Source organism: Barbatula barbatula (genome assembly GCF_947034865.1).
Source record: "Barbatula barbatula genome assembly, chromosome: 24".
Lineage (NCBI taxonomy): Eukaryota > Metazoa > Chordata > Actinopteri > Cypriniformes > Nemacheilidae > Barbatula > Barbatula barbatula.
Window position 1 is genome coordinate 18,186,462 of NC_136787.1, and position 12,628 is coordinate 18,199,089.

At 40.6% G+C, this 12,628-nt stretch overlaps 1 protein-coding gene across 2 annotated transcripts in view; it reads left to right on the forward strand.

Annotated features, from left to right (window-relative positions):
- The window catches only part of wdr70 (WD repeat domain 70), a 37,089-nt gene that overhangs the window by 14,938 nt on the left and 9,523 nt on the right, over positions 1–12,628 (forward strand). For both annotated transcript variants that reach the window (XM_079449328.1, XM_079449329.1), the window contains exons 10-13: positions 242–416; positions 9,101–9,200; positions 10,283–10,367; positions 11,182–11,320. In XM_079449328.1, coding sequence (XP_079305454.1) covers positions 242–416; positions 9,101–9,200; positions 10,283–10,367; positions 11,182–11,320 — 499 coding nt within the window. The remainder of the gene's footprint in view (positions 1–241; positions 417–9,100; positions 9,201–10,282; positions 10,368–11,181; positions 11,321–12,628) is intronic.

Sequence of the window (12,628 nt, forward strand, 5' to 3'; positions counted from 1 at the left end):
GTGGAGTAAGGCGGCTGCATGCTAAAATGGGTCAAATATGCAAACCGGGAGGTTCTGGAACTACAATTCGATTGGACGAGCCACGTTTGGTTTCGTTAAACAGTTGATAGACACACGGGAGTTGAGTTCTGAACCTAAACGTTAGGCTGATGAATTATATTACTTGGCATGAAAGGTAGATCTGGGAACGATAGTGTGGCACGTTGTGTGAATTTTTTGTTTCTGATCTTTCCTTCTCCAGGACTGTTCGTACGTGGGACGTGAACTCGGAAAAGAAGCACAAGTCTGTGTTTAAGCCTCGAACGCAGCAGGGCAAGAAAGTGACGCCCACCTGCTGCACCTACAGCCGGGATGGGAAGCTCATCGCCGCCGGCTGCCAGGACGGAACCATCCAGATCTGGGACAGGAACTTGAGCGTAAGAGCATCTTGATCTCTTCATCATGCCTTTAGACATCCTGCGGTCGATCTTTATCTTTACGGCCCACCAAGTGCCCTGGTCTGACAGGGGCAATAAAGTGCTGCTGTCCAATGTCATGCCAGACCTAGCATGCAGGCGTAGGGGGTCACTGGACGCTTGGCCGTGCGGGATGAGAGGGGTCAGAGGTCATCGGTGAGACACTGACCAGGTTTTCAATTGTGTAGTGTGGAAGTGGGGTGGTAGAGTTGTAAATAAGCAGCGTGGGTGTCCCGACTGTCTAGTGTCTGTCTGACAGGGATGAATAAGGCAGAAGGGGGTGATTCATACTGGACGTTGGTTTTGGAGGAGATTTGTTGCGGTTCGAGAAATGCCTGTGTGTTTGTTTGGTCAGGACATTACTGTGGTGTGTGTGGTCCTTTAGATATTGCTCCTAAAAGCTTTGGAGGTTTGCGTGGGTATGCACTGAACATACTTTGACAAGTTTTTTAGGACAGGGAACTATGTGCGACCACTTTATGATGTCAAAGGATGTCGCGAGTGGCGGGTCTACTGTCGAATCGCCCGGTCCAGTTTGAATTACACAAGTTACCGAACGGTAAAGACACTTTCGTTCAGATATTTACCACGGAGCGGCAACTTCCGTGCTGTGTCTTTCTCTGACACTTATTAAGTCTGTTGAAATGTTGAACAAAATCAAACCTCAGGAGTGACAAAGTCATCCAACAGGTTTGTGAAAGACTGACAGCGTGACAAGACACATGAAAACTTCCAGGTTATAACATAAAAAAATATTTTGAACCTTTCCTAAATACATTTTTACTGTTGTATTGCTTAAAAGTGAATCTGAACTTGTTTTCTTTGCAGTATTTGAGGTACAGTAATACTGAGCGTTGTTTTCTGTTATATTCATTTTCTGCAAATAAATGCAAACTGAAACAATATTTCTACTTGAAATTGGGGAGAAACATTGTAGGAGGATAAGCGAATAAAAAATGAATGATCATAGCTTTGAAATGTTTTATAACTTTTTGTGACGCAGCTGCATGCCATATACTTTCGATAAGCATCCAAAGCTAAGTAGTGTCATGTAAATAACAAATAATTATGGGAGTTATAATGTTCTTAGTAAAATATTCAAAACGAATGGCTAGAGGACACGTCAACATATTAATTCTCTGATCTGCCACTGAATTCTGTGCCCAAACACACTGCCAAAACGCACAGAAATGAGCGCAAATGGACAGCTGTAATTGAGGCTTTTGCAAATTTTCTAATTGTTTCTGTGGCAATTGTAACTACTGTATTAGTAGCAACATACAGTACACCTAAATATAGTGAAATCGATAATTTTGAAATGGTATTATTTACATTTTCCGTGGTTGTGAAAGCTATTCTGAGAACAGATGAAGTGGATGTTTTAAATGCTCAATGGTGCTGTTATTGGTCTGAAGTTTTTCCCATGACACGGCCGCTTTGATGGCTCCCACATTCTGCACGAACTTCAATCCCACCACCGTGAGAAGTTTACGAGCTGTTATTCAAAAATGCTTTACATTTATTTTTCCTCTTGCTTTATTTCCTGCAGTAGCTTTCCTTTCTAAACAGAACCAACAGATCGCTGACGTGTCAGTCCGGTGAGTCAAGACCCATTAGCATCTGTACGTCCGAGGGGACGAGGGTCCAATTGATGGCATGAATGTGATGTTAACACAGAGCATATGTTGCGTGCATCACATCTCCGGTAAAATCCCCCATCAGCCCCTCGGTTCTCAATGAGCGTGTGACTGATACGGTTACAGTCGAGGGCTGAGACTGTTTGGCAGTATTGACGCTACTGACTGTGTCCTGTATGTTCTGTGATATAAGCTAAAGTGCTTGGCACCTGTTCAATGGATTCCTGGAATGTCTAGTGCATGTGACTATCCATATGCTCACTTATGAGTTCACTTAAGCGGTCCTAACCCGTGCAATGCTATTTTTGGTTGCATTTAAAGTTTTTTTAAAGTTGTGAACTTTTCAAAGCTGTTGTTGAGCAAGACTGAATATGTTTCAAACGGAATATGAAATGAGCTGTATGAATATGAAGGCTGTTAGGTGTCTTGATCTCTTTATTTCGCTTCTGTAACCTAAGGTGCCACCACTGATTTATATTTACAATTTACATTTACGCACGTGCGTTTTGAATTAATTGTTTCTTCAGATGTTTTTTACAATGTTTATGCTTATTTTAGGCCGAATAGCGACATATAGAAATCGATGTACAGAAGGGGAGTGTGTATTGCACTCTGTTGTTTAGCTTCATGACTTAAAGAACATTATACAGTTTGGATATATCTGTATTAAGATTTCAGAATAACCACATTTGTCATATATTGAGGTGTCTGCTCTGATATACGCTACTGTAATAAAAATGAACGTAACTCACAATATCTAATAACACGGGGAAATTCTCAGCTTTATATAATGAAGCATTTACATGCGTTGTAAGAATGTACTCTGAGACTTCAGCGATCAAAACGGGGACTGGTAAGTTATTGTTTTATCATTACTATGTGATAGCTCCTTATTTAAAAGAACGTTTGGGCATACCAACATGGCGGCGCGGTAGCTTCAATGTAAAGACATCATGAGCAATCCAAATATATAGATCAGTGGGTGACACCAACTTAAGTGATCTGAAGTTTTATTCCGTTGTATTTTCCTGTCGGGGACAGCGGAGACCATGCGGACAGTCTGTCGAAGATCGAAGATGTCCTCATGTGCACTGCTTTCTTAGATGTCGAGTGTTTGAAGAAAACGCACAATACAGAACTTGCCAGGAACTGTAGAAACCTTATTTGTTTTGGCCCTGAGGTCCATCACGGATTGACTGTGAAAATGATCCAAACAGTTTACAAACAGAACATATTGAGTTGATATCTCATGACACTAATACGCAGCTTTGAGTTTCTGACCCAGAGATGCAACGTGCCGCCTGATAGGACGTGCGAGCAGATGACGGCGTGCCAGAGAACGATCACAAATGCATTATTCTTTGAGCAACCCACAGGTCACGGCTGCCGAGCGTCGCCTCGTAACCCCAGCTGCTACTAGAGATCGGCAAGACACCTGTAATTTATTACTGCTTGTTCTGTCAGACTAAATATTTACCCAGCATTCCCCAACAGCTTATAATAACAGCCCGTTCCTCGAGGGTGCATCTGAGAATCTGTGACCTGTCCACGGGGACGCTGGCGTTTCTGCTCGCCCCGTGGCCTGTGAACATCTTTAATTCTTTTAGTTGACAATATGACCTCAACATATATGATGTTTTAATCTTTTGTTTTGTGCTCTTCATGTTGAAGAAGTTGTTGCTCAAGGTTAAAGAAGTTGTTCACTTGTATGTCACACATGTCTGTGTCTATTTCTTCTGTCGAAAACAAATGAAGGCTTAAGTGAACAACTCCTTTAAGCCTTCTCTGTGATTTAAAACGACTCATTTGTGAGATAAGATTTGGGTCATACCGCCCACCCGTAATATTTGTGTCCGCACAAGGCCAGATCGTCTTTAACCTCTCGGACTCTCTGACATCTATTGCTCATAAACGGAGAATGCGGACAGACTTTATCAATTTGCGGCCGGTCGTTGATCTTCTCTCATGTCTGATGTTGAGATATTGGGAAGGACAGATCTGATCCTGATGGAAATGCAGATCATTCTGTGTCTGGTTTGGACTTTGATTACGGGGTCGTGAACCCTCATCAGACTGACTCGTGTCGCGGTGAAGAGGTGAAGTGTTGTCTTCAACAACATGACATCATCTTATTTGTCTTTTAGACCATTTGGGCTTTATCTTTGACAGATTGTGTAGAAATTACGTCATCATTGCCATCCTTCTTTGAATGAGGTTTTAGTTGTGCGTTTGGTTATACTCTTGAATTTAAAGTTATTTTATTATGTACTCATTCCAAACATGTATGCCTTTCTTTAATCGGCAGAACACAACAGAAGATGTTTTGAAGAACGTTGGTCACCAAACAACACTGACTTCCATTCTATGTACACAAAACCACAGCGACATTTTTCAAAATATCTTCTTTTGTGTTCCACACAAGTCATATACAATAACAAGATCATTTTTGTTTCGCTGTGAACTATTCCTTTGTTAAGTGACCGTTTTCGAGATGCTCTGCTGGTTCAAAATCACACCCTGAAACTCTACACACGTTCCAGGAAATGTCTTGTAAGCCGTTCCTCTCTCCAGGAAGTAACGCCGAGTCTTTGACATGTCGCACATCTTCATTTTGTGTCAGCTGTTCATTGGATGGAGAGATCAGTGTGCAACACGACGGAGGATATGGTTACTTTCTGGGAAGGGGCCGATAATATCCGATGTAAGAAGTACTTTTCCCAATTTCACCATTTTCTCACCCCCGTGTTGTTTCAGACCGGCAAGGTGTTTTTTGGGAGACTTTGTGAACAATCTTTGCTACAGTTTCTCCTAAACAACAGCAGGTTATAGCGGTTACGTCTGTCGAGTCTTTTCTCGTTCTGAACTTCGTCCTGTTCATTGAATCAGTCAAATAAATCAAATCGTTTAAAGCCGAGTCTGATGTGTAATCTCCGACAAACAGACGTCCGTCTTTGATCGGATTGTTTTTCCCGCAGCTGTGACATGAGCTGTTAGGATTCACTTTTAATTCTGAGGCACATCTGGGTGAGTTTCTTCACACTTGTCTGCCCCAGCGAACAACCCCTGTAATGTCTTCCTTGTCCGTGTTCAGTTTTTCATCAAATACAACGGTTTTAAAGGCCCGTTCACACCAAGAACGATTCATTATGACAATGACTTCATCCACACTGTCAGATGATAACATCGTTTATTTTGACCTCACATTTCAAATACAAAAACCATTTAAATTCATCTTGATTTGGATTGGCTGTCAAAGATAATAATCACTTGGAAGAAAAACTAATTGATTATTGTAGTTGTTGTGTGGGCATAGCTATTTTCTTACGTTGGATCGAGGTCTAAAGGCAGAGGATGTTTAAAGGTCCGGTGCGTAATGTTTTGGAGGATCTATTGACTGAAATGCAATAAAATATACATAACTATGTGTACAGAAGTCTGTAAAGACCTTAGATAATGAAGCTTTTCATTTCTATAATCTTAGAATGAGCTATCTACGTACACCGCGCGGGTCTTCTTACATGGAAGGCGCCATGTTGTTTCTACAGTAGCCCTAAACGGACAAACTCCTCAAAGGAACGCGTTCCGTAAATAAAGGAAATCCTTCGGCAAAGAAGGGAAAATGTGACGACTTTGTCCTCCCTCCAAAAGGAAGCGATGGAGTGAGCCGTTGGTTGCAATTCGCAACCTCACCACTAGATGCCAATAAAATGTCTACATTGCTACATTAAAACTTTATAGTTATTATCCTTGTTGTGAACGGGCTTAATAATCTATCGTAACAAATGTGTGATACACATTGAATTGTTCTGTAAGCAATTCAAAGATGGCAGGTGGATTTGACCTCCTCACATTTGGCTCTTGTTACTCTTGAGAAGATTTCGTAAGAGTAGCTGTCTCCCTCCGTCTGGTTTCAAGAAGAGTCCGTGCGTGAAATCTCTAGTGTCTGATGCTTATCGTGAAGTCGGTGATGACAGCCGATGGAAGATGGACGTTTCTTAAATCAGGGCTCCTGGCATGCTGGAAACCCGAGCCGGCCCCTCAGCGCCGAAACCAGGTTATGCTGCGATGAGAGGGCCAGCGCAGGGCTCTGAATGCGTCTTGTCAACTATATTCACATTTTTGTCAGTCCTCTTTGCCTTTCCCCCGAGCTGACCTCATGTGCTGGAGACGAACCCCAGGACTGCTCAGAACATGAAGAGACGTTTTGTGCCGTGAAACTGAGAAGGTGTTTGAGGGAGCGTATCGCACGGGGCGATTTAGTCGAGAGACTGGATCCACTTCACTGAATTCGGTTTTAAGTGTTTCGCTTGTTTTTGTTTCAAAGCTGCAATCTTCAACTTTGGCCTTTATGTCGCCATCTCATACATAAAATTGCAGGTGATGTTCCTTCCGTCCGGATTTGAGTTTGAAATGTTTTTAGTTGAATCATTATTGTTCCTCGTAAGTTAGAAATGATTACACAGATTTTCTCTTTTTTTTCTGAAACCAAGCCCACATGGCCTTACATTTGACTTTAATATAACCTGCACTAATGAGTGTCGCAATAAGACCAAGAACATGTACACTGGGTCAGTTTTGACTGCGTGTGTAATGTGTAGAGGTTTTTAGGGCATCTCGAACACTTGCGAGCTCCTGTAGGTCTTTCATTTCAACTTTCTCGGACTGATTTCGTCCCTGAAAGCTTTCAGCAGGGACACGCTCCGCTGGCAGCACTCACAAGTGGAGAAACTCAGATAAAGAACAAGACAAAAATGGCAATTATTCAGTAGATAGGATTGGCGAAGTAAAGCCGCGGCGGGGCGATATGAGGGCCAGTAGTCTGGTGTTTCAGGTGTGTGGAGCTGCGTTATCTTGCCGTTCCAGGTTTGACTTCCATTTCTCTCCCTGTAAAAGTATTTCAACATTTCTTTCAGTAGAGTAATAGGGACCGGGGCTAGTTTTCACAAGGTTGTACACTTGCAGTATATAGTCTATTATTCCAAATTATCAGATTTGTTTACTTTTGTGATTTATTTTTATTAAAGCAATGAAAGAGTTTTCTCAGCCTTATCCTATAGGATTAAGATTTGTTTGTGCTGTCTGATTTAACGGTTGTATTGAACCGCATTCTCAAAAATCAACTCTCTCTGTCTGTCTGTCTGTCACTCTGTGTCTCTCTCTCTGTTTCTCTGTGTCTCTCTCTCTCTCTCTCTGTCTCTGTCTCTGTCTCTCTCTCTCTCTCTCTCTCTCTCTCCTGTCTCTCTCTCTCTCCTGTCTCTCTCTCTCTCTCTGTGTGTCTCTGTCTCTCTCTCTCTCTCTGTTTCTCTGTGTCTCTCTCTCTGTGTCTCTGTGTCTCTCTCTCTGTGTCTCTGTCTCTGTCTCTCTCTCTCTCTCTCTCTCTCCTGTCTCTCTCTCTCTCTGTGTCTCTGTCTCTCTCTCTCTCTCTGTGTGTCTCTGTCTCTCTCTCTCTCTCTCTCTCTCTGTTTCTCTGTGTCTCTCTCTCTCTCTCTCTCTCTCTCTCTCTCTGTTTCTCTGTGTCTCTCTCTCTCTCTCTCTCTCTCTCTCTCTCTGTTTCTCTGTGTCTCTCTCTCTCTCTCTCTCTCTCTCTCTCTCTCTCTCTCTATAATCCTAGTGTGCAACCCCTAGTATATATATATATATATGTATATATTATAAAACCAGTATATATATATATATATATATACCAGGGATATATATATATACTAGGGATGCACAATAGATTATCAGTGTCTGCCAATGCGCCACGTGTGTCAAGACTGACTCGTGATTTTAAGTACAGTTTAAGCTCAGCAAACCAAAGTTATTGTACAGTTCATGTCATGTTTAATTATTGATCTGAAATATGCTGTTTAATAAAAAATATATATCTCCTTTCCCACATTCAAGTCGATAGGACTGTGGAACTGCTATGACTTTGTCTTCGCCTGTTATATAGTATGGAAGTAGGCGATTTAGGAGGCAGGGTGAGTGGACACAGAGATGTTCTAAGTAAGCAAACCAATGTGGTGATATGTTGAGCACACCTGATGGAATGTCTTCTGCGCTAGTGTTGTGAAATGAAATGATAAATGTCTTATAGCTTTTTTAACGGTGTCATGTCTTTCAAACATGACTTTGACGGCACTGATAGGGTTATTGTTCAGACTAAATGGATGCGATCATTTAACACTGGAGCAAATGCTTAGCGGTTGCTCTTTCATTGCTCAGAAACAATCTGGATTTGCCTAAATTTAATGACAAATGTTTGACTTCATATCGCGATCTTCAACAATATTGACTTTTCATCGCAGACCCTGACCAATCTAAATTCTGACACATTGTTGACATCTCTCTTGAAAGTTTTATAGAGATGTTTGTGAAATTTCTGGATGTTTTTCTCAGGATAAATATCTGAGATATCATTTGCTCTGCATTTAAAGTCTATGATGTCTAGGAGAAATATTGGAGATGTTAAAGAGATCTCACCTGTGTGGAGTTGAGTGGATTTCTGCAGGTCTCTGGTTCTCATGGGCTGATGATTGAGGACTGCTGATGTCTGTTCACCCTCCATTAGATCCTCAGAGCTCAGAGAAAATAAATGGCTTCGATTGCGCTCACGCTCATGTAAGTAAAGATACGGGTGGTCCGGTAATTTAAGAGCCATGAGGGTCCGTGAAAGAGGGTTTCGCTTCAGAGGAAGTAGCGTAAGTTAAATGCTTCTGCTTATCCTAGAAGGACTTTTATATCTGTTCCTATTGGGGTTTTTTTCCGTAAATCGGAGAAATAGGATTGTTTTAAAAGCATCAGTGGTGTGCCACTGAACACCTTCTGCATAACATTTTGCTGGTTTTGAGAGTCGACTCCTTTGTTTTCGCTCCTTTTAGAAATGGATCTTGAGTTTGAAGAGGTCTTTATGTTTCTTAAATGTGAGCAAGCTCGAGGGAGAGGTTGGGTCGATGGATCACAGGCCTCGGCACCAAACATGTCCTGCTTGTTGTTCTAATACGTTTCTTTGTTTTATCATCGCAGGTTCACACCAAGTTTCACTGTCGGCAGGCACACGTTCCTGGATCAGACCCTTCGTGTGTCACCTTCTCATACGACGGAGTGACACTAGCATCACGTGGAGGTCAGACTAGCCGTTTACCCGTTTCTACAAACATTATATTTCCAGCACAATAAACATTCAGACTAAGAGTTTGGTTCCAAAATCAGAAAACTTCAAAAATCATGGATTATGTTAACATGTTTTTATGTTATTATGGCTACACTGGATAGCCATAATAATGGTTATTATATAATAAAAGTTTTATTGACACAATAATAAAACGTGATTTTATCTCATTTTGTAACCAAACTCTTCATTTATTATTTATATATATATATTATACATTCATTTATGGATTTTATGGACATTTTTACTTTCTAGATAATTTACGTCTTTCTTTTTTGTATGTGGGTCTGAAATCAAAAGTCTTTATAATAATAGAATTTTTGCGAATATTGCTCAACTGATTTTAGTTTATATTCAACCAGCAAAGGTGTGGATTGCATCTTTAATTTGATCAATTAAGGGATAAAGAAAAATACATTGACAACCTGTTAAGCTTTATTGAAAGCATACATTTTTTTATGAAAGAAAGAATTAAAACGACTAATCTCCATAGTCACAATGGTGTTAAATAGCAAATGTTTTGAGCGAGTCAGGCAGTTCTAAATCTATCCTGTTACCATATGACATTTCTTCTACTGTGATAAAAGTGACGGTCATACAGCCAACCCTTATTCTATCAGCCTTGACCATCTTGAATCTGTGGGTTTTTAATGCTGGTCCCAGACACAAAGTGGAGTTGTCTCCAAAGAATGAACTTTTTGTCTTTTCCGTGACCTTATAAAGTGGAGGAAAAGAGTGTCACTGTCTTATCGATGCCTCAGAAAGACGTCCCGAGGCTGTGACATAAGCTACAGTAAAGTCTTTCTTTCAGAAATCTGCCCGTCGTCGGCTCTTCACAGAGCTTTCGTGTAAGACCATAACACTTTGAAGAGCTTTAGTCAGCTAGTCTGGAGATCCCCAGCGTAACTGTGAGCCATCAGAATCACGTATGATGTGATTCATGCTCTGATTCACTCATTTTATGTTTCATGTTACTCGTTCTGGTGTGTCGTTCGCCGGTTTCCATCTTTGGTTTTGTCTTTGTTGTGTGTTTTCAGGGGATGACACACTAAAGACATGGGACATTCGGAACTTCAGGAAGCCTCTCGGCGTGGTTGAGGGTTTGACCTCCTTCTTTCCAATGTAAATCATTTACGTGTTTGATAGCATCAAATCTTTTATACATCATTTCTGTGAGCATGTAGGGTTGTCGCAGTATACTGGTATTGGCAATAACCGTGATATTAAAAACAAGGATTATCGACACCGTGTTAATTCATTCACAATAATGAATTATAATATCGTACATAATTATACACTCGTTTGATGTTTTGCTTTAGGGGCCACAATGGTTCAAACAAACGTTCAAATCCTTACACTCGAATGTTAAGTGTGATTCGTTGGCCAAAAAAGGTGAAAACACAAAATAAACAAACTTTGATTCATTTGACTGATCTCATTATCCGTAAATAAAAGCGTGTAGATACCGCGATAATATTGTTACCGCAAATCATTTTGCCCACGATAACCTTGACATTAAATAAATAAAGCTGACTGACTGACATGAAATAAATTTGACTGAAAACATCATTTATTAATAAAATTTAATAGAGATTGCGATAATACCGGCAACATCTTTTTGGTCACAATAACCGTGTAAACTCTTAAAAATACAGCTGTTATTCACAGCTATACCATAGATGAACCAATTTTGGTTCCACAAAGAACCATTCAGTCAAAAGTTCTTTAAAGAACCGTATCTTTCTTACTTTTTTATAATCTTTTTTCGTCTTCAGATGTTAAAGGTTCTTTATGGAACCAAAAGGTCATCAAAGTCCCTTTCAAAGCACCTTTATTTTAAGAGAGGTGTAGTTCAAGTTAAAGATACTGTGCCTCCCTTAGAAGACGTTTCAACCAAAACGATCATGTTTCTAATCTTGCTTTGTTTCAAAAACAGGACGGATTGCTGTTTTAGCCCGGATGATAAACTCCTCGTAACGGGAACCTCCGTCAAGAAGGACGAGGGCAATGGAAAACTGATCTTTTTTGAGAGAGAGACGCTTACAAAGGTCTACGAGATCGAAGTGGCCAATGCGGTAAGTTTATCAGCCTCCTGAACTACTGTTTCCTAAAGTGGAGACAAACTGATTCAAAAGCAGTTCTGTCTACTGATGTGTGCCCATGAGAAAATGTGATTTGACAAATTGAAGTTCAGAGCTGGACAGCTGATATAGGTTTAAGTGAGAGAGCAAGTGTACAAAGTGCCCCTGTTTGTGTAATGGTTTTCCAGCCACGAGGTCTGTTAGCCAATCCGAAGGAAAGCAGCAGGACGGCTCACGTTGCCAGATGTGCGCGTATGGGAAATTACGGTTGTTTTTATAAATGCAGAGCACTTACAGAGCAAGATGCTCCAATAAAAAAAGTTTTTCTGTAATCATACAAACTCCAGGAAGCGTGACGTCTTGAATTTACTGAGCTTGGCAAACTTTTAGTCTCTGGACAAATGGAAAGATTTGCAGTCAGCCTATTTGTTCTTTTGGAAGATAAGGGAATATTGTGTTTCTTAATTGATTTGGACATCAAACATAGTGACAGGTCTTTAAATAAATCAATGTATTATTATTATTATTTATGATTTTAATTATTAAATAATAATCGTAATAATAATTCTAATAATTATGCATTTGATATATAGATGCTTTTCACCTCACAATCATATCAAAGATGTCATGTCATTCTAGAAAGCATCACTTCACGAATCTGACCTGTAACTACGCATGACAACCCAAAACCTTAATTGATTCATATAGCAATGTTTAATGTTCATATTTTGTGTTTTTAGTGTCAAATATTTAGGCAAAAACAGCAACTAGAGTAGTTTTCTGGTGCAGGTCCATCTGACGTTGGATTTGAACAGATCGAGTCCTTTAACGCCTCTGAGATGCCAGAGAGACCGAATGGATTTACTGCTCGATATGACAGCGACTAATTCACCGTTTTCTTTTTGATGTACATATTTTGAAGTGTAGTGCGTGTCATTGCAGATAAATTGAAGGGATGAAAAATAACAGCATTTTTAAACACCACCAATGAATTATAAACCATTTATGTTCGACAAGCTCGACAAGCCTTCTTATCAGGTGCTTGATGGGTCAATTCCTGTGAGTTAACGGCTCTCGTAGCGCTCGTCCTGACGGTGAGGTGTCTCGGTGTAGATACCGGCGAGGTGAGTGACATCTGAAAGCTCTCGTGGCCGTCCGTGATGGAATGTACTTCTGAGTGCTTTTGCCATGAAAGCGGTCGCTCAGTCCCAGAGCTCCTCGTGCAGTCATAACACCGGCAGGACTAATGGCCTAAACCCGGTCTGGCACATCTTAAACCTGACAGAACGCCATAGAGCAGCT